The following is a 25,856-nucleotide window of genomic DNA, read 5'->3' as shown; positions in this document are numbered from 1 at the left end:
TCACACAGTAAGAGATGGGGCCGGGTTTCGGGCCCAGGTTTCCTGTTCTATGGGCATGTGAGTTAGTCACAGTTGTGGGTATATAAACCAGGCTAACACGGGCCAAAATATGAACCCAAGTTATAAACTGATGCGAGTAGGTAGGTAGCACCCAGCCAGCAATAGCCGAGCTGACATTTATATTTAAGTACAAAACTCCAGGTCATGAAGGGGACTGTGCTACTCACTACTTCTCTTTTCTATTTTCCAATCCCGCGACTCCCTTCTCTGTGGAATCTTCCAGAGCTCTACTACCTCTCTGCTCATTGTCTGTATCAGTGGTTCCCCAAACTAACATTAGCTTTTTAAAATTCAGATCACTGCATTCCAAATCAGAACTATGGGGAGTCTCTAGAAAAGTGGTCTGAAAATCTACATTTTTAACAAGCCATGTGGGGGAATCCACAAGTACATATTTGGCAAACCAGCGATAAAGCCCCTTGCTGCTCAAAAACGTGGCCTGTGGACCAACAACACCGGTACCAACTGGGAGCTTGATAGAAGTGTAGCATCTTGGGTGGAACCCCTAGCCGACTACATTAGACTGTGCATTTTAATAAGATGCCCGGGGTGAGGGGTTTGCATACACTTGAAAGTCTGAGAAGCGTGGCTCTGTCCAACCTGTTAGATACAAAGAGTGCCCACACATCAGCAGCATGAGCGTCTCCCAGGAAACTTGTCGAAACCAAATTCTCAGGCCCCACCCTTGACCCTTGAGTCAGGTACTGTAGGAGAGGAGGCCAGGAAGCTGCATTTTAGCAAGCCCTCTCGGTGGTCCCATGTGAACTCAGGTTTGAGAGCCACTGCCTAGACCAGATTACAGAGCGCTTTCTCAGTCGGGAGCCTCTTTGATGCGGGCAATCGTTGCCCTACGCCGGGCCCCAGGATGATCAAGGAGAGCTGGGCTCGGAAGAGCCTTGAAAGCTGTCGTGCCACAGGAGGCTGAAGGGCAAGGCCTGCTCCTCCCCGACCCCCTCTGTGAGAGCAGCTTTGAGGTGCCGAGTCAGTCCTAGTCTTCAGTCTGGGGCTCCCATGTGGGCCCCTCTCTTTACTTCCTCTATATATTCATTCGCTATTCCCGCGCCTGCCCCAGGACCCAGCCCTCCACACAACACAGCCATTCCCCGGAGCTTCCTCTGTTCTTGTAAAGAATGCATTGGTCAGCACACATGGAGCTCACATTTCCCCAGCGATGTCGTGCTATGGACCCCTTTTCTGCGCCTTACTTGTGTCACTCAGCATGGTACTTGAAGGTCTCCCTCCACTGGGTATTGTGCACCGAGTCTGTTGCTTCTACGTCCCGCGGTGTCTCTGGGCTGTGCCCAGCTTCCCTGGTGCCCACCCATGACGTGTCCAGGAGGTTTCCAACTCTTCAGTGCCACCAAGAATGCTGTGACAGACATCCTCCTCCGTGTCTTCCTGAGGACCAGTGTGAGCTCTCCCTAATTTATAGGTGGAAAAACTTGAAATTCTTCTAGCTTACGTGACTTGCCCAGAAAGTACAACATGGTGGTTAAGAACATGGCTTTGCAGCCAGAGAAAGACAGATATCATATGATTTCACTCAGATGTGGAATTTGAGAAACTTAGCAGATGATCATAGAGGAAGGAAAGGAAAAATAAGATAAAAACAGAGAAGGAGGCAAACCATAAGAGACTCTGAAATACAGAGAACAGGGCACCTGTGTGGCTCAGTCAGTTAAGTGTCCGACTTTGGCTCAGGTCATGATCTCATGGCTTGTGAGTTTGAGCCCCGCATAGGGCTCTGTGCTGACAGCTCGGAGCCCGGAGCCTGTTTCAGATTCTGTCTCCCTCTCTCTCTGACCACCAGCCCCCACTCACACTATGTCTCTCTCCCTCCCTCAAGTATAAGTAAACATTAAAAACATTTTAATACAAAGAACAGAGGGTTGACGGGGTGGGAGGGTGGGGAAAATGGGTGATGGGCATTAAAGGAGGGCACTTGTGATGAGCACTGGGTGTTGTATGTAAATGACGAATCGTGGGATTCTACTCCTGAAGCCAAGGCCACACTGTATCACACTGTATGTTATCTAACTTGAGAATAACAAAACAAAACGAACAGAAAGAACATGACTTTGGTGTCAGACACACCTGGTCAGATAACCTGGCCCCAGTCCCTCCGCCTTTCTGTTTCTCAGTTTACACATCTGTAAAATGGACATATTAATGGTATCCAGCTTATGGGTTCATTAGGAAGATTAAGTGAATGAAAACCACTTAGCAGGGTTCCTAGCACATAGTAAGTGCTCAGATAAAATTTCACTGTAATTTTGCCTTTCTTTCCAGAGTCTGCCTTTTGACCTTTTACACTGACTTTTTTCTCTGTCTTGGTCCTGCATTATTACTAACTTCCTGGCATGCCCCTTTTCAAAATGACCTCCAGCAGTGACCCCGGAGGTACTCAGAAAAAGCCTGTGGCCTGGATGGGGGTGATGAGCAAAGGCCAGGGCTGGTCTAGAGGTTTCGGTGCACGAAGGGCGCGCGGGACTAGCCCAAGTTGGGACAGGCTTGCGCAAAGCCCTGGGGTGGGTGGTGCTTGGCACACTCCAGCAGAAGGCAGAGGGACTGGGGTCTCCAGAGTTCTCCCAACCCTGGTGGGAAAGCAGAGCAGGACTCGCACAGAGTAGGTGCTTCATATACGGCCGTTCTTTTATAAGCTGAATTTTGGCCTGGTTTTAAAGCGCTGACAGTAGGAGAGTCCTGTCACCCTGGAGGGACAGTGGGGGCTTGTTGCCTCAGTTTGCAGAGGATCCCTTGTATGTCCAGAAGAGACACCCAGCACCTGAACTGCAGAGGGTAGAGGAGAGGCTGGGGGCCAAGGGCCAGACCGCACAGGCTGTAGGGAGCAGCTGGGACCAGCAGAGGGCGCCACACACCTCTAGACAGAGCCGATGGCTGTCGTTAGAACCGGGGCAAGGGGAGGGAAGTATGGGGCGGGGAGACCAATCGTCCAGGTTTGCCAGGGACCGGGAGGCGTCCCAGTCCGGGGAGACCGAGACAAACTGAGCCGAGGTGGTCACCCTGGCTTGAAGCAGTGACCACTGAAGTGGTGCGCACGCGATGTCAGTGCACGTCGCACACGTGACGCAAAATGTGCCCACACTCACAGCGCAGGCGCGCAACACCTACCAGGCACTTCACACCAGAAGCATAACACACACAACACACTTGCACACACACACACGTACAACTCGCCCAACGCCTTTCTAACCTACGTGCACCACACGCACGCACAACGCCCGTGCGCTTCGCACTGCACGAATAGCACACACAGCACACCTACCCATGTACAACTCTAACAAGGCGTTTATACCACACATGCGAGTCGCACACTCACACAGGCACATCAAACACACGTAGCCCGGGCACAACACAACATACATGCACACACGTCCCGCAAAAACGCATACCCAACAAAAGCCAAATCACAAGACACGTGCGCGCGTCACACCGGCGCGAAACATACGCAATCACGCGTGTACCACACACGCCACTGCACCTATCAATGTGCACACGCGCATAAGGACACGGACACATCTACACACACGTGCACGTGTGATTACACGTGCACAACTCACACTGCAACGCACGCGGGCACTAGGCACGCGGGCACCACGTAATCCACTACGCGCACGTACCGCAGGCAGCACATGTACGTAGCATCCATGCGCCACACACGATACAGTGCGTGTTCGACACACTCACGCACAACTATATGCAACGTACCCACAGAACTTCATAGTCACAACGCACTTGCATAATGCAGAGACACACATACACGCCTCTGGGTGGCCAGAGACCCTCTTGTTTGAGGCAATGCTTCTTATTAGCAAAATGAAGATACTCATTTTTGTCTTAGGCCAAAGAGAAAGATGTATCCAAAGACTTTGAGAACAGTACGTTCACTCATCCGGCAATCACTCGCTTCCCGTGTGCGTGGCAGGGACCCCGGCATCGATCAAACCAATACATCAGCGACCGTTTAGCTTTGGTTGTCGTGAGGGTTATGAATTAAAACTGCTGAGAGCACCAAACTGCAATGGGGTGGGCCTGGCTGGGTCTGCAAGTTTCCTGAAAAGAGCTGTTGAAGCCAAGACCTGAAGTTGGAGCAGCAGGGTTGGGGTGGGTATGAGAGAGGCGCCCACGCACACCATCTGAGAAGCCGGTCTCGGGTGCTGACCTGCATTTGCGTGACCCCGAGGGTGACTGCCAAGCGGCCAGACCGACAGGAACCCCACCAGGGATCAGAGGAGTACACTGTCTTGCTCTTGACTGCGGCTCTGGATGGATCCACTCACTCGGAAGGTCTGAACGTGTGTTTGCTTCGGGAGAAGCACTCTGGGCTCTAGGAAGAGCAGTGGCTTACAGGGAAGGGCTTTCCCAGAGCTAACCAGTCGCTCCGGCCACGGATGTCCGACTGGGGCCCTCCTCTGCAGCCAGCCACAGTAAGGGAGGGGGAGGACAGGGGATGCACAAGGGGAGCTCAGCATCTCCCTGGGTATAGCCTGGATGCACTCTCCAGCTTGGCTTCTGGGGGTTGGGGCTACCCCAACAGGTCAGGCTGCAGCAGCACCGCATTCTAGCTCCTGTGCACTGGGACTGTCCCCTTAAGTCTAATGGGGTGGCAGTTCAGGCACACTGGAGCTTCTTCCTTCCTGGATTCAAATCCCTGCCTTGGCACCTGCTAGCTGTGTGACGGTGGGCAAGTTACTCAGCCTCTCTGTGCCTTGTTTTCATACCTGTAGAATAAGCTTGATGGTAATCATAGCACTCATCTTGTAAGGACTGATAGATGAACAGCTCTTAGATTAAAATCAGGCACATGGAAGGAGTCACGTAAATGTTGGCTGCGATTGTTACTTTGACCCCAAACGAAAGCAAACCCTAACAACAATCATAATATCAAAACGTCCTGGAGGCGGGGTGTTAGAACTGGAAGGTGGGTTGGAGAACATCTGCCCCAAGCTCCTGTGTGGTATATGGATAAAGCTGTTTGACCTGATAGTCCTGAGACAGAAGGACTAGAACCAGGATGGGGAAGGGAAGAACCGGTAAGAGCTCCCCTTTTCCTCACCTGCAGGGCTGGTTAAATCAGAGTGTCTCACTCAGTGGGTCTGGGATGCGGTCTGAGACTCTGTGTTTCTAACAAGTCCCCAGGTTATGCTGCTGCGGCTGGTCCAGGGACCACACCTTGGGAACTGCTGCCCTAAGGACAGCCGGTGGCAGAAAGTTGGCATTCCTGGGTCTGTTGATGACGCCTCAGTACCTGGGGGAAGGGGAAGCCAGGGCCTTACTTACAGTGGATGCCGTACCTCGGGCAGCGCCCTCTGCAGGGGGATGCGGGCACTGAGCGCCTCCTCCAGGCTGAGTGGGGTCAGCTCATCTTCAGATACCTCCCCATCTTCCTCCTCGGCCCCCCAGTCCCTCTCTGGGGCCTCCTCATCCTGCCTTCTGCTCGGCTGTCTGATGAGCCGGTAGCTGCCACCTTTCCTGCCCTGGGTCTTGTTCCTTCTGGCCCTGGGTGAGGCCACGGCCACCAGGAGCTGATCCTCCCGCAGTGAGATAAAGGGGGGCAGGCCCTCCAGGGGGCTGTACTCTTGGCCCTCATCCTCGGCCTCCAGCACCCATTCCTGGGATTCCCCGAAGTCCAGGCGATACCCAGCACCTGGGCTGTGTTGGGTGGCCAGGACTGTGACCGCGTGGTGCGGGGCGTGCAGGGGAGGGTGCAGCATGGCCACCATCAGCAGCACGCATCCCAGCATCAGTAAGAGCAGCAGGAATTGCAGTCTGCACGGCCCATGCCTGCATCGCTTCCTTAGGAGCATGTTGCTGGAACTTGCCATATGCAACAGGTCATATTCAAGTTCGCGTCCTCCTCCTGCTCCAGGTTCCTTCGGGCTTGCAGGAGAACCTGGCTTCCTAGTTCCACCTGGAAGTTTTTTGCTGGTCACTTAACCTGCTCCTTTTTTTCCCATCTGACATTTGCCAACAGCATGTGTAAGACTGACTTCCACTTATAATCAGAAAGCCACGGGACCTCTCTGAGTGGATTTCTGTATTGCCTTCTGAGAGCCCATTCACAGGGACTTCAAATTGAATTGTTTGGCCCCTTTTACCCCCTTTTTCTCCTAAGGAAAAAAAAAAACGATTATTCCATTCTGCTCAGGTGTTTAGTCCCACGTGTTTCGTCTCCCCCCTTGCATGAATGGTCAGGTTGCTAGGCGATGTCTGGAGAGGCAGCTGGTGGGTCCTCAGTCCAGCAGCGCTGACAGTGGTCCTCCTTTGGACGCTTCAAGTCAGGTCAGATCAACAGATGTGAAGCCGGCAGGCAGCGCCTGATTTCCTTTCACACATAGCTCTGTGCTCAGCTGAGAGCCCTCTGCCAGACGCAGCCCCGGGCAAGCCAAGCCTCGCTCCTGGTCCTAATGCCCTCACTGTTCCCGGGCTTTGCACAATCCCGCAGCGCACAGCTCCGGGGCAAAATGTAAACCGTCACTGCTAGGACCAAACCCAAACAGGAACATCCCAGAAGTTCAGATCTGAATCTCGTTCATAGTTCATAGGAAGACTTCTTTCCCCCACCCACAGGGGAAGGAAATAGTAGTCCCTCCTGGTTTCAGAAAGCCTGTGCCTGTGGCATAGATGCAAACAGCTAACTGTTTGTACCCTCAGCCTCCCACAGGCGATGTGTGAAGTTAGGCTGGACTCTCCCTCCTCGCTGAGGACCACTGTCCTTGTCCCTCAGAAAATGACGGAAGCTGGGGGCGGGGGGGGGGGAGACGCTCCTGTATGCCCCTCCTGCCACCAAAGCATCTGAAGGCACTGGCCACTAAGCAGGGGCATCCGGTGAGGAATGTTCCTTCAGTTGTAAAACCTCCTTCATCCAACCAACAGATGTTGACGCGCACCTACTATGTGCCAAAACTATTCCGGGACTGGGAGTCCAGCAATGAATAAAGCACCAAAATGTGTGCCTCATGCAGTTTACCTTCTAGTGGGAGAGGCAGACAGAGAATTAATTTAGAAAGGCAGTGGGTCAGGGGTGATACAGGTGAAGGAGAAAAGTAAAGCAGGGAAAGGGGCTGGAAAGCATGCACTGGGGACTGACAGGGGACACTGGGTGGTGAGGGGAGGCTTCACAGAAGAGCTAGCATCTGTGTGAGAAGGAGGGGCAGGCAGTGATGTGAGGATGAGCATTTGGGGCAGGGGGCATAGCAAATGTGAAGGTCCTGCGGCAAGCACGTGCCAGGCCTTTGGAGGAGCAGAGAGAACCAGGGTGGCAGGAGCAGAATGAGGAGGGCAGAGTGGGATGGAAAACAGGACGAAAGAGGGAAGGTGGGGGCAGGAGGTGAGGGGGGATCCTACGGGACATCGGAGTGCATCGTAGGAATTTTGGCTTCTCTTCTTTCCTCTGAGTAAGATGTGAGCCCTTGGAGGGTTGTGAGCGGAGGACAGACACAACTGACTCAGATTTAAATGGGATCACTCTGGCTGCTGTGTTGGAATCAGACTGGGGGAGCAAAGGGCAGAAGCAGGGAGTCAAGTCAGGCTAACATTATTGCAGTGAGAAACGATGAGGGTGTGGACCAGAGTGGCATCAGTGGAGGAGGAGTGGAGTAGGCAACTACTGGACATATTTTTTTAATGCTTATTTATTTATTTATTTTGAGAGAGAGAGAGGGAGGGAGAGTGGGAGAGGGGCAGAGAGAGGGGGAAAGAGGGGGAGGGGCAGAGAGAGAGAGAGAGGGAGAGAGTGTGGGAGAGGGGCAGAGAGAGAGAGAGAGAGAGAGAATCCCAAGCAGGCTCTGAACCGTCAGCACAGAGCCTGACCCGGGGCTTGATCCTGCAAATCAAGAGATCATGACGTGATTTGAAATCGAGTCAGATGCTCAACCAATTGGGCCACCCAGGCGCCCCGGCTTCTGGGTATATTTTCAGGAAGAACCTACAGCAGTTGCTGATGAACTGATATCCAGTGTCAGAGAAAGAAAGGAGTCAAGGATGATTTTCAAGCTTTCAAGTCTGGTAGTTGGAAGAGTAGGGTTGCCATCGGCCGAGATGTGGGAGACCAGGAGTTGGTAGAAGGGGATGAATGGCAGTGGCTCCTTGGGCCATGTGAAGTTTGAGATGTCTTCTAGACAGTCAAGGGGACACGGAGAGTAGGCAGTGGGACATGCAATAGCTGAAGGTGAAGGGAGAGGTCTGGCTTGCAGGTGGTAAAACTTCACAGGGATGATGTCTGAAGCCATGAGATCCAAGGTCACGGAGCGCGAGACGTAGATGGGAGACAGAATGGACGCCAGCATGCTCAGAGTTCCCGAGCTTCTGGCCCGAATAGCTGATCAAGGGTGACTAACTCCGCATTTCTTCTGATGACTGCAGAACGGCCCAGCCTTCCCAGTAATCAGGAGTGGAGTGGGGGGAGGAACGCCCCTGGGGAATTCCTGAAATGAATTGCTCGTTGTTTCTGTTTTGATTTTGATCTTGGAATGTGAGCTTAAACATCTCATGGAAAAAAAATGCTTTTCCTTTTGATTCTGTTGCTTCTTCTAGAGCGTGTGTGAGTGTGTGTGAGTGTGTGTTTCCCCTGAAGCCTTTCAGAGTCAGAGGTGACATGGTGGGTTATATGTGACTGTTCCTAATAGGCTAGCATAGTGTCCCGATGGACAGCAGTTAGGAATTGCTGGATTGGACCGTGCTTTCCGAATCCCACATCAGGGTAGGCTGGGGTGAGAGTTGCATGGCTTTCAGGTTCAAGACACAGGCACTCTGGAAGATGTAATTTAGAATTTCTGGTACATTTTGAGGCTCACAAGGATGATTCCAGGGGACTTTCAGAGAACAAGGTATGCGCAGTCTCCAGCCTCAGGGCAGAACACCCTCCCCTACCCTCTCCGGCAACATTGGTTTCAAACTCGTCAGCCACATCATGCCTCCTCAGGGCCTTTACCTGGCCCATCCTTTGCTTGACTGCCTTTTCCCCAGAAACCAGCCACAAGGCTCATTTACTCGCTTTTGTGTTTTTTCCCCACCGTTTCACAGCGGAAGCCCTCCATCTTACCCATGGTGTTCTCTGTCCTCTTGCCTTGCTTTCTTTGAGAGTCTCTGGAGCTCTTCCCAACAATTGATAAGTAAGACACTTGGCTCTTTGTTGTCTGTGCCCCCATCCCACCTCCCTAAGAGGTGGGCTCCACAAGGAGAGCTGTTCTATCAGTTTGTTCACTGCTGTTTCCCCAGAGACCGCACCTGTATCTGGCAGAGCGTAAGCACTTAATAAATATTTGTCGAACGAACATAGGGACGATGCTATAGCTATTCTGATTCAACTCAAGTGAGGTCTGTGTGTCCCCTGAGACCCCGGGATATGGATCAGCCTTAAAAGGGTTCCACACAGCCCATAATCATGGGGTGATACTTTCAGTCTGCCCAGAAGGAAATAAAATTCCCATGTACATCCCCCCGTGGACAGAGCCACCCCAAGTAGAGGGAGCAGCAGGCCTTCCTGGCCCATCCCAGCCCCTGGCTCACAGGGGTGTTACTTTGCTGCTTGTACCAACTGGAGCCCCCCTTTAGCACCCAGATATCAGCCATGCATCTTCAGTCTACAACCCTGGCACTTAGCTTCTGTCTTCATGCAGCTGGAATTTTCTTCTCTGTGTCTTCCACTCAAAACAAAAGCAAGCAAGCCATGGATCTCCAAACACAACATAAAGTCCTTTTAGTCTCCACCTTATTCCTCTCAGCCTGGTTGGCTTGGTCGGAAAAGCATGTAACTCTTGATCTGGGGGTCATGTGTTCAAGCCCCCACTGGGTGTGGTGATTACTAAAATAATAAATAGGGACGCCTGGGTGGTTCTGTTGGTTGAGTGTCCGACTTCGGCTCAGCTCATGATCTCACGGTTCACAGGTTCAAGCCCTATGTCAGGCTCTGTGCTGACAGCTCAGAGCCTGGAGCCTGCTTCGGATTCTGTGTCTCCCTCTCTCTCTCTGCCCTTCCCCCACTTATGCTCTGTCTCTCAAAAATAAGTAAAATAAAACATTAAAAATTGAAATAATAAATAAATAAACTTTAAAAAAAAGAGAAAGAAATGGGACTTCCCTTAGGGACATCCCTTCTGTCACTTCCCAGAGCCTCAGGGGCTACCCTGACCCTGTCCAGGTCTAATTAGAGGAGGAAGGACTGGACACAGTCCCATAGCCCCTGTCCCCCATTATCTCTCTCTTCTCTTTCTCACCTGTATTCCTATTACGGGTTGAACTGTGTCCCCTCAAAAGGGGTTGAAGTCCTATACATGGGTACCTGGGAATACGACCTTATTTGGAAACAGGGTCTTTGCAGATGATCAAGTACGATGAGGTCATGAAGGTGAACCCCAATTCACCATTACTGATGTCCTTATGCAAGGAGAGGTTTGGACAGAGGCGCACACAGGGTGAAGATGTGAAGAGGAAGGCAGAGATCAGAGTGATGCACCGAGGGACACCAACGATTGCCGGCAAGCCACCAGCAGCTGGGGGAGGGGCATGGGACAGGGTCCCCCTCACAGCCCCAGAGAGAACCAAGTCTCCGACACCTCGATTTCCGACTTCAGCCTCCAGACTGTGAGAAAATGGATGTCTGTCGTTTAAGCACCACCCGGTCTGTGGTGCTTTGCTACACCAGCCCCGGAAACTAATATAGTTCCTTTTGCCCGCCCACCTTTTCCTTCCCTCAGCTCTCCCTCTCCCTGGCTTTTCTCATAGGACACAGCGCCTTTACTGTAGAAAAGACTGCTATTTGCCTAGAAAAAAGTTGAGTTTTCAGTTCAATTTCGTAGCAGGTTAAAGTGCCTGAACAAGTCAGAGACTGAGAGATTCACAGTGGGCATCCGCTAGTAAATAAACACTGTGCCTTGTAACAGGGGACCTGGCCCAGGTGATTCAAGATGTCATCACCAGGGGTATGTCTGGTCACCATTCGGGTTCCCATCTGAACCTGAGGTGAAGAGAAGAGCAAGAAACAGGATGAGAAGATAGTTCCCCAAGGTGCGTCCTCTGCTTTACTTCGTTATGACACATGGTGATGGCTGTTTGCTTTTTTGGCCCCCCTGTTACCGGTCCCTCCATCTTCGTCTCTCCCACAAGCAGCACGGTGCCCGCTCAGCAACACGTGTCAAGTTCATGGCTCTTGAAGATGAGACCTGATGTACACTGAACGCCTCGTTGAGAATAAGGTGACAGCCTGGGACGGGTCCCAATGTTCAGCCTAAGAGAGGGGAGAAAAGAAGTGGGAGGCCATGCCAGCCCCACCTCCCCCCTTCCCTCAGACCACCTCACAGAACCGGGCCTGAGGTGGCCAACCCCACCGCACTCCTGGTTCTCTGCTGTAACCCATTTGGCTTGGCTTTCCTTGTGCATGGATTATACTGGAAAAGAGCATCACCAGTGGTTAGGTTGTGTGTCAATGCCACCATGACAAGCACTGACAGAGAGCAGGTTTACACAGGGCTACCTCAAGGGAGGAGTGGCATCCTTGATGCCTGTAAGCCACCCCTCTGTGCCCAACCACCACCAGCAGGGTCATCTTCAAACGCAAGAGTGACCAAGAATATAGACCCCTCTTAGGCCCTTCTCAGACACACTGAGCTAGAGTTGATGTGGGTGGGCCAGGCATCTGTGTTTTAACAAGGCTTCTGATGTCAGCTAAGGATGGAGAGTTCTCTCACAAAGAATGTATCTCCCTCAGGGCACCTGGGAAGCTTGGTCAGTTAAGCATCCAACTCTTGACTTCGGCTCAGGTCATGATCTCACGGTGTGAGTTCGAGCCCCATGTCAGGCTCTGCGCTCTCAGCTTGGGATTCTGTCTCCCTCCCTCACTGCCCCCCCACCCCCACTTGCTTGTTCTCGCTCTCAAAAAAAAAAGTTTCTTCCTCAATGTATATAATTGTCAAAGCACTATGCTGTTTACCTAAAGCGAATATAATATTATGTCATTCTACTTCAATTCAAATAAAAAATTTTTAAAAATAAAGAATACATCTCCCTTAACATGACAAAGAAGAAATCCAAACTCAGCTTGCTTCTCTCTTTCTCCCTGGCCTGGGACATATGCTTCTTGGGCATGACGGGGAAGTAAGGGAGCTCAGTTTTGTGTGTACAAATCCCAGGTCACAGACTCAGATGTGCAAGGACACATTCTCCTCGGTGTGGGTTCATGAGTTTATCTACAACAAAAATAAAAACACCCATCCAGCCTTTACACATAAACCAGTCTCAGAAAGTTCACGTTTTTTTCATCCCCTTCCTCTCCCCAGGGCAGGGTCTAGGTTGTGGGTGGTACACAGGGCCCAGGCACTGAGAGGGAGCACGCCTGTCCTCGTCATTGTCATTTATCTATGCCAGAGTCCCCTGAAAGGGCCCCGTTCCCATCTGGCTTCTAGAAACTTCCCTACAGAGGTTCTGCTGAATCCACTTGTTCTCCAAGCACAAGGCTTCCTTGGGTCACAGTCTTCCCAAGGCCCAGCCACACCACTCTTTTTGGGGGGCCCGGGGAACTCTCTGAGACTGCCTCACACCCACCAGCCTAAACCTATGTAAGAATTTCCTCCTGCTCTCCCGCTCCTGCTCTGTGCTGGTCGAAGAGGATTCTGGGAAATTACCATCACCCCGGACGGTACCTGAGCATGGGGACACTGGTCCTCTCTATCTGGGGCTTCTGTCATTTACCTCCGCATGTACTTTCTGCCTTGAGAATTGGCTTAGAGGAGGGGCTTAGGGCACTTTTCCGGAACCCATCAGGATCCAAGGTCTCTTTGCTTTCCCTTCCCTTCAATATTTCCTCTTCTGGCCTAGTGGATTCAAACAAACAAACGAACTATATATATATATATATATATATATATATATATATAATTTTATTTTTAATTCCCCAAGAGATTTTAGCAGCCATGGTTGATTGACTACACTAGACCCACTTGGCCTTGCTCTGAGTTCAACCACAGCTGCAGATGGACATTAGCTGTTCGTGCAGAGAGCTTACCACAGTGCCCACATCTCCCTGCCCATCTGAGAGTCTCTCCAACATCAGGGAGCTTGCTCACCCTTCATGCAGAGTGAGGCAGGAAAGTTAGGGATTTAACTACCGGAGCAATTTCCGTCATTAAGGAAAGGAAATTGGTGGATAATACTGAATAAGCTCAGAGAAACTATTCTGAGATACGACTTCCACAATTCATTAGAGAATTCCTAGCAGGATTGAGGTCCCAGTTGTCCCCAATGGCAGTCTGCTTATCAATACGCCCTTTGTCCATGTTCTCCCTTCTTTGTCTCATTCTCGCCATCCCCTTGCTTGGACTTCCTGTTTCTCTCCCCCCATAAACTACCTACATCCAAGTTCTTTTAGCGGAATCCAAACTAAGAAAGAGATGCCAACCAGCATAAAGACTTTATTTCTTTTCTTCCTGGTTGTAGAGGAAAGTAATTGCTGAAAGAAACAACTTCCTATAGTATTCTGCAAGATTATTTCTGTTCATTTTATGTAAGTCTAACTATGACACATTTCCTGATCTGAAGTCTGTGCAATAAAATGGATACCTATGTAATCAGCACTTTATTAGATCTGAAGTCCTTAAAAGAGTGAAACATTCTTCAGCATATTCTATATTATGCCTGGAAAAATATGTTGAAGGGTAAAGGCCATGCCTGATATTGTAAAGTCAGACTGTCTTAAAAAAAAAAAAAAAAACAACTAATTTTTTAGTTTAGATATACTAATTAGATTAACTAATCCCAGTGACCCTAACAGTCCTTTGGAATTCATTCTAATCACCCAATTCCACTAAAAAAAGTTTTTAAAAAAGATCCCGTTATTTTGTTTTCAGGTCATGGTTATGTATTTCTTTTAAGGCAACAACTGTTCTCCTAAGTATTCAGAAAATTCCCCCTGCTGCTCGGCAGGCTGCTCAGTGATACCAGCCAGGGGCAGACAGGGAGGGAGATCACAAACACTAAGCTTATCCCCTGTGGATCCATCCGGATAGGTGGGGGAGTGGCAGCACTGACTCTGCCTGCCTGGGGAAGCCTAGACTTGGGCAATGGCCATGACCCAAATCAACATCGTGCTGAGCCCAGAAACAAGACTTCAGACAGCTCCTGCCAGCTCCCAGCAGCAATGTACCAGGCAAGTGACTCCATACAAATTCAGTTGGTGTGCATTTTGGCTTCATGTTGTGAGAACGCTCCAGAAGAGTCTCTTCTTATTTTTTCCATCTTTTCAGCTGCCAGTGACTCTCCTGTCCTTCTGAATGGGGACCAAGATTCTCGCAACCACCCTCAGACCCGCCACGTGAGCCCTCTCTGGGTGAAATCAGTCGCTACTGATGCCACAACCTACTCTCAGCAGACTGTACTTTGGGGACCTTTGGCTCTTGTACAGAACAGGGAGGCACTGTTGATACTTTTCAGGTGTTCTTCCATTTTCTGGGTTTCTGTCCCTATTTAGTCTATTAGACCTCCAAAGCCGAGCATTTAATTCTTTGCAAGCAACATTCTTCAGTGCCATCCTCTTCTCCCCAAGGTGCCACTTGCCAGAATGGGGAAAGGCCTAGGGCACAGAAGAAATTATGGAGAGCAAACGCACCAGTTATCCCGCCATTTGAGCTCCAGGTGCTTTGAAGGCCTGAGATCTAGGAGAACAACGTGTCTCTGTCTTTCGTTATTCCTCTAATTCTGAAAGCAAAGGTCTACTTTCTGTCCTGGTGTAAAAAGCAGGGTGAATGCACCACCCTCAATACTCAAATTTGAAAACGTGTAGCTTGTGTGTGTGTGTGTGTGTGCGCGCGCGTGCGTCTGCGGGCGTGCATATGCATTTGTAGAATACATGTGGGATAGACTTTGCAGATAATTACACTGACTTGAACTGGGGCTAAAGGGATTAAAGATGCTGCTAAACTTTTGAGAGTACTTGGAAGAATAATTGCACCGGGCTCGATGTGGATTTCAGAGAGAGATGAGTCAAGTGACCAATATATGAGGTTTGCAGTACTTATAATTACTCTTTTGGAAAAGCACTGTGAAACCCTACTGGGTGTATTTATTATTATGTTGCCTCCATTCATTCTGAAAACATTACTGAATATTCATTATGTGCCAGGCAAGGTGCTTGGCATGAAGGATAAAAAAATGAATAAGATATGGTCAGTAAGAGAGGTCCACAAGCAATTACAGCCACAGACTTTGCTGGGAGTAATCATAGAGATGTGTACAAATATTTGGGTAAATATGAAGAAAACAAAATAAAATGTAAAGGCCTGACGTTTCTCCAGGCCTGCTGATGAACAACGAAAGTGCAATTATCTCTCCACCCATCCACAGGCTGTAAGATCTTAGAAAGCTGCGTGGGATCTTGCATGCTTGGCACCTGCTGGTGCTGTAATTTCCAAAGGGCTTTTTAGTAGTGTGTCAATAATGAATTAAAGCCAAACTGGTTCCAACTTTGAGGCTGTCACTCTCAAAGCCCTGCCTTTAGTTCTGTGACATATAGACAGAACTAAGAAGGAGCTTCAGCAGGTGACCTTGAGGGAGGAAGCTGATCCTGCCATGACCCTCCCACTGGGTCTTGATCCATGGAAGGTGGGTTTAGAAGGAAAATTTTTGTCTTCATCAGCTCATTTTTTTTGTTTAAAAATTTTTTTTTTCAATGTTTATTTATTTTTGGGACAGAGAGAGACAGAGCATGAACGGGGGAGGGGCAGAGAGAGAGGGAGACACAGAATCGGAAACAGGCTCCAGGCTCTGAGCCATCAGCCCAGAGCCTGACGCGGGGCTCGAACTCACCGACCGCGAGATCGTGACCTGGCTGAAGTCGGACGCTTAACCGACTGCGCCACCCAGGCGCCCCTTTCATCAGCTCATTTTAACCACACGGAGAATTCTGATCATATGGAGAGCTTTCTCCTTATCAACCCAGTTCCTGGACTTTTTGTGCTGCAGTTTTAGGAAAATGGATAGAGAGACACTGAACTAGAGAGGCATGGGGAAGAGAAATGGATTCTCGTGTTGGTCAGTTCTCAGGTTCTAGTTTGGTCTGGGAGAATCTGAATGATGGGAAAAGTGGAGAATAAAGAGGAGAAAGGGGCGGAGGAGGGGGATCCACCATGAAAGAGGCTCAGTCGATCCGTCTAATAAAGAGGTGAGACAGGAGAAAAGGGAAAACATGAAGAAAGCCCAACAGACGGGGCATGAGAGTGACAGATGTCAAGTTTGGAGGATGAGATGCCCAAAAATAACTACAGAAAACAACAGTAGGAGAAGAGATGAAAGGAATTTTAAGAGGTGGCTCTGTTCTTTACTCATCAGTCACAAAGCCCACACTCTTCTCAAGTGCACATGGAACATTCTCCACAATAGAACACATGGTAAACCATAAAATGAGCCTCAATAAATTTAAAAGTATTGAAATTGTACAAAATATATTCTCCAACCAATTACAATCAATAGCAGAAAGAAATTTAGAAATTTACAAATATGGGAAATTGAACAATGTATTCCTTAACACCCAATGGGTCAAATTGTATGAGAACTTAGAAAATAACTTAAAATAAATGAAAATGAAGATAAAACATACCAACACTTATGGGATGTAGCTAAAGCTACATAGAGGGGAATTTATAGCTGTAATTGCCTATATTAAAAGAGAAGAGGGGCACCTGGGTGGCTCAGTCGGTTAAGTTCCCGACTTCAGCTCAGATCATGATCTCAGGGTCCGTGAGTTCGAGCCCCACATCGGGCTCTGTGCTGACAGCTAGGAGCCTGGAGTCTGCTTCGGATTCTGTTTCCCTCTCTCTCTGCCCCTTTCCCACTTGCACTCTGTCTCTTTCTGTCTCTCAAAAATAAATAAATATTAACAAAATTAAAAGAAAAAGAGAAGAAAAATTTCAAATCAATAACCTAACCTACTACTTTAGGATTCTGCAAAACGAACAGCCAACTAAACCTAAAGCAAGCAGGAAGAAGAAAAAAAAAATAAAATCTTGGACATTATAAAGCTGCCTCATTTTATTTAACAGCCATATAGTATTTCACTGACTGGGTAAACTATTCAGTGGTTAATTTAACCGGTCTTGTACCAATACACATATAGGTTGTTACCAATTTTTGCTTTTATAATAATCCTGCCTTCCGTATCCTTACACATACAACATCTCACATATGTGTGCATATTATTTGTGAATTCTTGCAAGTGGAATTTCTGGGCCAAATAAAATGTGCATTAAAAACTTCTTTTTTTTTTAATTTTTTTTTTTAATGTTTATTTTTGAGACAGAGAGAGACAGAGCGTGAATGGGGGGAGGGGCAGAGAGAGAGGGAGACACAGAATCCGAAACAGGCTCCAGGCTCTGAGCGGTCAGCACAGAGCCCAACGCGGGGCTCGAACTCACGGACCGCGAGATCATGACCTGAGCCGAAGTCGGACTCTTAACCGACGGAGCCACCCAGGCGCCCCGCATTAAAAACTTTAAAGCTATTACAAATTGTACTCCAAAGAGGTTGAATTAATTTACACTTGCAACAATAAAAGATAAAAATGTCTGTTTCCCCATGGTATTACCTGTATAGAATGTTATTAACCTTTTTAATCTTAGCCTACCTGGTAAGTGAGAAATGGTATCTGAGCAACAAAAACTCTAAGGTACCTAGTAACAAGTCTCACAAAATTTGTGGGCAAGATATAAATTTTATCAAAGGAATAAAAGCAAACCTGCAGAGAAACAGCATGATCCTGGGTGACAAGACTCAATATCATAAAGATGTGAATTCTTCTCAAATTCATCTATAAATTCACTCTCATTTTATTCACAGTCCTAATTGAGCTTCCATAGATCTTCACAAGCCGTCCTACAATTCCTACAGAAGGGTAAAGAACCAAGAATGGGTAAGTTTGAAGAATAAGGATGTCTCTCCCTAGATATCTAAATTTATAAAGCTATAATAATTAAATAGTGTGGTATTGGCAAATGAATGAGAAACAGATCAATGGAACAGAACAGCGAGTCCAGATACAGACTGGTAAAATTTTTAAAGCCTGGTGATACTAATTCAGTCAAGGATGGGGAGGAAAGGGACAGTTCACGTTACTGGCGGCTGTGTAAGCTGGTGTCTTTGAGGAGCATTTTGGCAATATCCAGTAATGTCAAGGATGCACGCACTGGACAGCCCAGCATTCTCACTTCTGGGAAGATATTTGTACATGTTCACACACACACACACACACACGTACAAGGATATTCACTGAAGCACTGTAATGACAGAAGATAGGAAATAACCCAAATGTCCACATAATGTCACATAATGAAGTTCCATACAAGCAGTTAGAATGAGTGAACAAAAACTACATGAACTACATCAACACACACAAATCTGTAAAACATAATATCGCGTGAAAACTTACGTTGTAATGGGACAGTGTAATACCTGTGTGCATTTTTGAAATAACCAAAATAATACCACATATTAAGCACATGTGGTAAACATAAAAATTACTAAAAACTAAAACACTTCTAGGAGGTGAGCACTACTGGAAATGGAGGAAAAAATGGAATAGAGTAGGGGAGGGGGATGTAGCTGTTCCATAACTTCAAATATTGATTAAAACCAAAGATCTGAGGCCCGTATGAGCACAAATCAACTTTTTAAAAACTCGGAATGTAAATACGTGAGTGTCTATTACATGATTTTCAATGTTTGAGATATTTCATAATCAAAAGAAAGTTAGCTGGTATCTTACTAGTGTTTGAATATCCATTTCTGCATGGCCTCAGCCTTTACTCAGTGTATATTATTAGCATCAGAGATGTCCATTGAGAAGAGCAAACCCACTGCCATTTTTATATTTTACCATCCAGTAGAAACAAGAGCTGTGAAAACTTAGGGTGGTATTTAGGACATTTCTCTCATCTTCATTTTGTTGTTCTTGTCACCTATCCTTTCTGATTAATGAGTGGACAGACTTAAAACGAAAGGTTCCTATGTTTTGGGGAGGGCAAAAATAAGGAAAGGAACTGGAGAGACAGAAAATTCCACAGCCATTCCTTCCATTTCCTGGGAAGAACATCCCTTAAAATTATATAGTAGGCAGCTCCCCACTGAATCTCTAAGGCCTGAAGGAAGAAATCTAGGGAGCTTTGGAAGCCACCTTAAGCCAAGCATGGCAGGAGGCTTGTCTGTGCCTTCTCCTTGACAGAGTATTTGGGAAAGTTGGCCCCTGGTCCAGCTTCTCCATTGTGTCTCCTCCCAAGGACCACAAGTGCCCACATACCACCGGGTTCCAGGGATGGGCCTAAATGACCTGCAATTTGAAGCCACCCTCTAACAAAGCCTCTGATTTCTCTTACTCTTTTTTTACTCTCTGAATTTGATTTCCTATTTCTAGTTTCTGTCGCTCTGTCTTCAAGTGAAATAATCTTTCCTTCTGTAGCATCTAATTTTCTATGAACCCCATCCAGTGTATTTTTTCATTTTTCATCTGAAACATTCTAATTTTATCACTAGCAGTTCTCTTTGGATCTTTTTTTATATCTTCCATGTCTCTACCTAAGATGCTCAATCTGTCCTCCACTTTCAAATGTTGGGAATATGTATTTATGACAATGGTTTCCATGTTCTTGTCTACTAATACTATCTGTGTCATTTCTTGGTCTGTTTCTATTAATATTTCTCCTCACTACGGGTCATAATTTACTGGTTCTTTGCATGCCTAGTAATTTTTTCTTTGATGCCAGACGCTGTGAATTTTATCTTCTTGGTTGTTGGATATTTTTGTATTTCTGTATTATTGAGCATTGCTCTGGAAGGTAGTACACTTACTCGGAAACAGCTTGGCCTCCGAGCAGTCTTTAGATGAGGGCCAATTTGTCCCCACTACCGAAGCAAGACCCTTTTGAGTTCTCTGCCTGATGCCCCCGGAATTACAAGGTTTTCCACTCTGGCTGGTGGGAACACTAATATTCCCCACCCTCTGTAAGCTCTGAGGATTCTTCCCTCTGTTCCCTTCTTCCTCATGTTTCCTCTCACCCATGTCCTGATCAGAGCTCATATGAAGACTCACAGATCCTTGCAAACCTCTGAAGCTCTCTTTGCACACAGCTCTTGACTCTCCAATACTTCGCCTTGTAAATTCCAACCAGCTTGGCCTCCTTGGTCCCCCAGCTCCGTCTCTTCAACTCACGCCTACCCCCAGGTTCCACCTGGGTTCCTCTTTCCTGCAGTGCAACCTGGAAACAGTCTCTAGGCAATACTCTGGGGAAATCTTAGGACTCACCTTGTTTGGTCCCCTCTCTTGGGGATCCTGTGCTGCCTGTTGGCCAATCCCTGAAAACCATAGTGTAATATTTCTCCCAGTGTTTTTAGTTGCTACTGAGTTATTTGAGGAAGAAATCGTTTCTGTGGTGCTGTCTTTATTTGGGGTCCCCCAGAAGCTGACTCTGGGGTATAGCTGATTATTCATTATTCACAGATATTTGTGAATTTGCCTCCTTACTATAATATTTGTAATCTCAAAATCAACATCCGTGGCACTTTCACATTCACTTGTGGACATGCAGAGTGTGACAAAAAAGATGGGGTCACCTGATATGTCCACTGCCAGCTGAAGTCAAACATGGTAACACTCTGCCTTCTTGTTTCAGCTCCTATATTGTAACCAAGTATCCTTTTTCACGTTCTATTTTGTGCCACATTTTCCCCATTTTTGTGCTTTTCGTTGGTGCCCCCAAGCCTATTACTTAAGTGCTGTCAAGTGTTCCTAAGCCCAAGAAGGCTGTGATGTGCTTCATGGAGAAAATATGTATTAAATAAGCTTCGTTCAGTCATGAGTTATAGTGCCGTTAGTGACAAGTTCAATGTTTATGAATCAGTAGTATATATTGAATAACATATCTTTGAACATAAACACAAAAAACAAGGTTATATATTGATTGGTTGGTGAAAACATTGTGACCAAAAGCCTAGGAACCCAACCCCCAGAAGCAACGGTTCAGTATTCGCTACTTCTGTGTTCATGACAACTGCATAAAGCGTAGCTACTACAAATTCTCATTATTGTATGATAAACTGTACACTTAATTTATTCAGGTGAGATAAGGAAAGGAAAGGAAAGGAAAGGAAAGGAAAGGAAAGGAAAGGAAAGGAAAGGAAAGGAAAGGAAAAACACTGGTGGGGAGAGAAGAGAGACAGGAAAAGTCAGGTAGCCTTTAAAGGGTATGTCATCCCACAGTTACCACAGTGCGTAACTAGAGCTTAATATCCTTGGGGGACCGACCTCTGGGACCCAGGGTACAACATGTGTCTCAGAATAATCCCAAACAGGGGGAGGAAGCTGGAGTTTGCATGCACCAACTCCCATCAGTTGGAGACTGTTGGGAAGGGGCAATTTATGACCTTCTAGGGAGCAGCGGGAGTAGCTACCAAAGAAAAACCTCAGGCAAAGGGATACAGAGCCTGGCAATTGACCTTCAGCCTGGGTTTCTACTATAGTGGGAGAGGGGGATCTGTAACAGACAGGACGGCCGGGGCTGTAAACTCAGATGCCTCCAGAAGTCAGGCAGGTCACAAAAGCAAGAGAAATAGGCCAGGTGGGACTGCAGGAGCTGGCAAGTTCCTATCCCGGTTGGACAAGAACAGCTGTCGCTCAGTACAGCCAATTTTTGCCATGCAGGAAAAATAGGCCTATCCTTTTCAAATCTCCTGATCTTTCAAGAAAAGTGGGAAATTCATATTTTTAAAAATGTGAAATCCCCAATTAGTAAAAGTTGGCAACGAATTCAAACATTTTAAAATACACCGTTAAGGCCAAAGAAAACATGTTGGCAGGCCAACTTCAGCCCACAGACTGCCAATTTGCAACCTCTCTGATGGAAGATGTGCAAAACTCCACCTGTTGGGTATGAGCCCAGGAAAATGTATCTTTATCTCATGTACAATCTCAGGCATCCCGGGACAGTCAAGAGATGCTGAGAAGTCTGCCCTGACGTGCGCGTGGCAAGGCACCTCTGTGTCTGTCTAGTGAGCTCACCTCCCTCCTGCCTCGAGGTTTATCAGATGTCCAAGGACAACCATTTGTCATGGCTGGTGGAGTTCTCCATGATTTCTTGTCACTGTGCTGGCATTTTTCTTCTCGTGAAAAAATAGCTGAGCCTACTGGGCTATTTGTCTGGCATCTGCTAGTCTGCACAGCCAGTCAACCCACTCCATAGCTGAGACGGGGCTGCCTGCCCAACCTTCCACCTGCACACAGAACAGAGATTGTCAGAAGGAGCTTGCAATGGCAGTATTTGTGGAAGCAGAGACTAGGGAATTAGCCACCATCTGGCATTTTCTGCAACACAGAGGGAGGGAGAGGCCACTGGTTGTGGGGAATGGCAGAGTACCTATTCAGTCAGGGGTCAGTGGTCAACCAGAAGGGCAGAATCACCAAGAAATACATATATATTCCTCAATTCTAAGCCATTACTCTTAGCCATTACTCTCCCAATTGGTGAGTCCCAGCCTAGTTGACCCTACCAGACACGATTCTTTGACTCATAGTGATCTAAAGACTGTTGTGGTTTTGTTTTTTTCTGTGTTTTGTTTTGTTTTGTTTTGTTTTGTTTTGTGGCTGAGTCCAGGAGGACTTGGCTGTTCTGGCCTGTGACCTCATTGTTTATCTTCATTTTTTAAAGCTTCTGCCTCCCTTCCGTAGACCGGATCAGAGCTGGACACAGCAGGGTAGATGTGTGAAATAAACCCTAGCCAGCGTTACTACAATCTTGGACACCCAAACAATGGGTCACATGTCCACAGCTCGTGATTTCTCCACAGTTTGGCTGAACCTGAGTTCTTCCACTTTTATCTGCCATTTGAGATGGGAAGGCATTGGAAATAGCTAATCTGTGAACATTGACAGTGTAAAATCCAAAAGGATAGAGAGGAGATGAATTTGTGAGCAACCCAATCTTAGTCCCTAGGGAAAGACTAGAAAATACATATAGTCTGATATGCAAAGGTCTGACATGATCCAGATGCTGGATGCTTCTGGTTCAGTATCCAACTCTCCTTACACTGTGCAGCACCTGGAAGGGGAAGGGCGGGTGCTATAGGACACTCAGGTATAGGAAGATAAAGAGGTCAATGGTCCCCAAGATGGGGGACTGGGATTTGCTCCTTGGATGTCCTTTGCACAGTGTCCCAATTCACAAGAGTGGGACTGTCTCTAAAGGAGGCTTTTGAAAATCTTTTGTGATCTCTTTACAAACATGAGATGATCCTTGAGAGAAAGTGTATAGGCTGGAGATGACTCTTGACAACAGCGGTTTGCCAATCAGCAAGAGTGGAGCAGGCAGAAATGTAGGCCCTCCCTGACTTTAGAGAGGAGGCAGGGCTGGTTCCCTGAACAGAGAACTCTCATGGCCTGCTGGAGCCTTCCAGTAGGACTCATGTTCAGAAGGCTATGTGTCTAGACAGTTTGGGGCATAGACCCCCCCCCCCCAGGTAATTCTGCAATTCTTTTTTTATTTTTTTTAATTTTTTAACGTTTATTTATTTTTGAGACAGAGACAGAGCATGAACGGGGGAGGGGCAGAGAGAGAGGGAGACACAGAATCCGAAGCAGGCTCCAGGCTCTGAGCCATCAGCCCAGAGCCTGACGCGGCGCTTGAACTCACGGACTGCGAGATCATGACCTGAGTTGAAGTTGGACGCTTAACCGACTGAGCCACCCAGGCGCCCCTGCAATTCTTAAATAAGGACATTGTGAGTATACTGAGTAAGTTGGAGGTAAGTCTGGAGGAAATTTCTGAGAGATTGTCTTAGAGGCTAGAATTGAAGTTTATGCACCTCATCTGGGGTTGCTCACAAGTGTGGTGGACATTGGATCCCAGTCCAAATTCTGCAACTCATTGTCTATGTAGTCCTGGAAATGCTTCCATATATTCACAGAAAGAAAGGATGAGATGTTCCCAGAGAATTCTCACTGCTAACGTTCTCTGATGGAAACTGGACATGCATTATAAAATGGAGATTTTACTTGAGCCATTTATATAGAACCTCTGAATTGTCATGCAGCTGGAGGAAAGTGAATAAATCTTAAACAACCCACACAGCGTCCCTGCTTTCCGAACAAGAGAGTTCTTGGAAACCAAATTCCTAGCATCTGCAAATACAACCCCATGGAGAACCAAGTCACCAGCCACAAAGAGCCATAGCTTCAGGCATAAAACTACCCTGCATTCCCATTAAAAATGCCCACGCTCTTGGCTCAAAATATTGGTCTGCATTTTAAATTATATTTGCATATTGATTTTAAGACTCTCTCACAACTCTGTAAATAAATCAAATAAATTAATTAGAAGAACTGACTGTGGTAGCTCTCCAACCCAGCAGTGAAATCACTCTCACAAAGTGCATAGTTGAGCTTGTAACCAATCTACATAATTGTGTCCTTGATTGGGGAAGATAAGTGTGCTTTGAAGGCAATCCTCTGCTCCTTACTGGGCCTCTCGGAGAGACCAGAAGACAATGTCAGAGAAAGGCCAAAGGACGTTTCTTGGATTGGGTATTTGGGCATCAGTCCTTTTTCTGTATGAGTTGTGGGGGAAAGCATGCATCCTGAAAAGGTAGCTTTGGATTAAAAATTGGAAGCTTTGCATCACAAGAATCAGCATGAACTGCTTTGTAGAGTCTGTACAACATTTTTATGCTCTGCTCCTTCCTAAAAATAGCAATTACCATCTGCATTTTATTTGTTTGTATTTTAGGACTTTCTTCTGAAAGGGTTTGTGGCAGCTTGTGTGTACATTCAATTTTATTGAACAGAATAAATAGCTAAGGACGCTGGGTCAAAGGGAAAGTCAGCTTAGGGAGTGAGACGACACCAGAAGTAAAATTAGCATATGACGCGTAGATCATGAAGTCTATGCAATTGCTAAAAGTGAGCCACTCCGATCTTCCTAGCAGTCAATGTAAAGAAGGAAATATGACTAGTCATCAGAATCACAATATTCATAGAATAAGAACATTCCAACCGTATAATCAATAGATTCCCCTGGTCATTGTCTATGAAACCTGGGATCCAGGATTTTAATCTTTATTATTTTTTTTTCAGGGTTTTAATCTTTAAACGGCACGTACCTAGAGAAAAAAATGTGCATGTTGGTCAGTTACGAGTAGTATCAAATGTTTTGATAATCAAGAAAATGTAATATAAGGGTTATATTCTCTTTGGTTTGAAAAAAATTGTTATGGTTCACACTGGGACTTATGCCTGTGGAGATCCACTCCACACTCACAGGGAGGTGGGCTGGAGCGGACCATGGATAGAAGCAAGGTTTTCCTCAGAAAACTGTATTTTGGACATAGAGACATTCGAGCGCCCAGTGTTTCAAGTCCTTAGGGCAGTGGATCTTAACTCTGGCTGTGCATCAGAATGACTGGGAGCTTTGAACAACATTGAAACCCAGTCCCCCAGGGGATTCTCACGTGTATCCAGAGATGAGGACCACTGCCCAGGGCGTGGGTGGGGTTGTTTCAGGTGGGAAAAACCCAGGGTAGCTGCTGCCAATCACCGATCATAGCCATAGTTAGTAGGATGCCCTTGCTATATCTGGCTGTGCATGATGGAAGATCCTGGTGAACAATGAGGGAAAATGTACCTGGAGATAGTAAACCAGGAGTTGATCTGTTGCATCAAATTATTGGAACTTAGCCAGTTAGTCTAAGAAGACGTCTGCCCACAGGAAGGACTTAAGCCTTTTCAGACTGGGGCCTCCTGCTGTGACATTGGT

General features: G+C 47.2%; 1 protein-coding gene and 1 long non-coding RNA gene across 4 annotated transcripts in view; one reads left to right on the top strand and one right to left on the bottom strand.

The window, feature by feature from the left end:
• GALNT15 (polypeptide N-acetylgalactosaminyltransferase 15) overlaps window positions 1–6,759 on the bottom strand; it is a 47,624-nt gene extending 40,865 nt beyond the window's left edge. The window contains exon 1 of one of the 2 annotated variants that reach the window (XM_003992147.5): window positions 5,362–6,759. In XM_003992147.5, coding sequence (XP_003992196.3) covers window positions 5,362–5,906 — 545 coding nt within the window. In that variant the 5' untranslated portion in view covers window positions 5,907–6,759. The remainder of the gene's footprint in view (window positions 1–5,361) is intronic. The other variant, XM_019810732.2, reaches the window with a different exon arrangement.
• Window positions 1–25,856, top strand: part of LOC102902008 — a 72,664-nt gene that overhangs the window by 38,976 nt on the left and 7,832 nt on the right. The window contains exons 2-3 of one of the 2 annotated variants that reach the window (XR_006585518.1): window positions 14,082–14,505; window positions 17,902–17,974. This is a non-coding gene — a long non-coding RNA (uncharacterized LOC102902008). The remainder of the gene's footprint in view (window positions 1–14,081; window positions 14,506–17,901; window positions 17,975–25,856) is intronic. The other variant, XR_006585519.1, reaches the window with a different exon arrangement.

Source organism: Felis catus, chromosome C2 (genome assembly GCF_018350175.1).
Source record: "Felis catus isolate Fca126 chromosome C2, F.catus_Fca126_mat1.0, whole genome shotgun sequence".
NCBI lineage: Eukaryota > Metazoa > Chordata > Mammalia > Carnivora > Felidae > Felis > Felis catus.
Note: the sequence above shows the minus strand (reverse complement) of the source record. Positions and strands in the feature narration are given on the sequence as shown.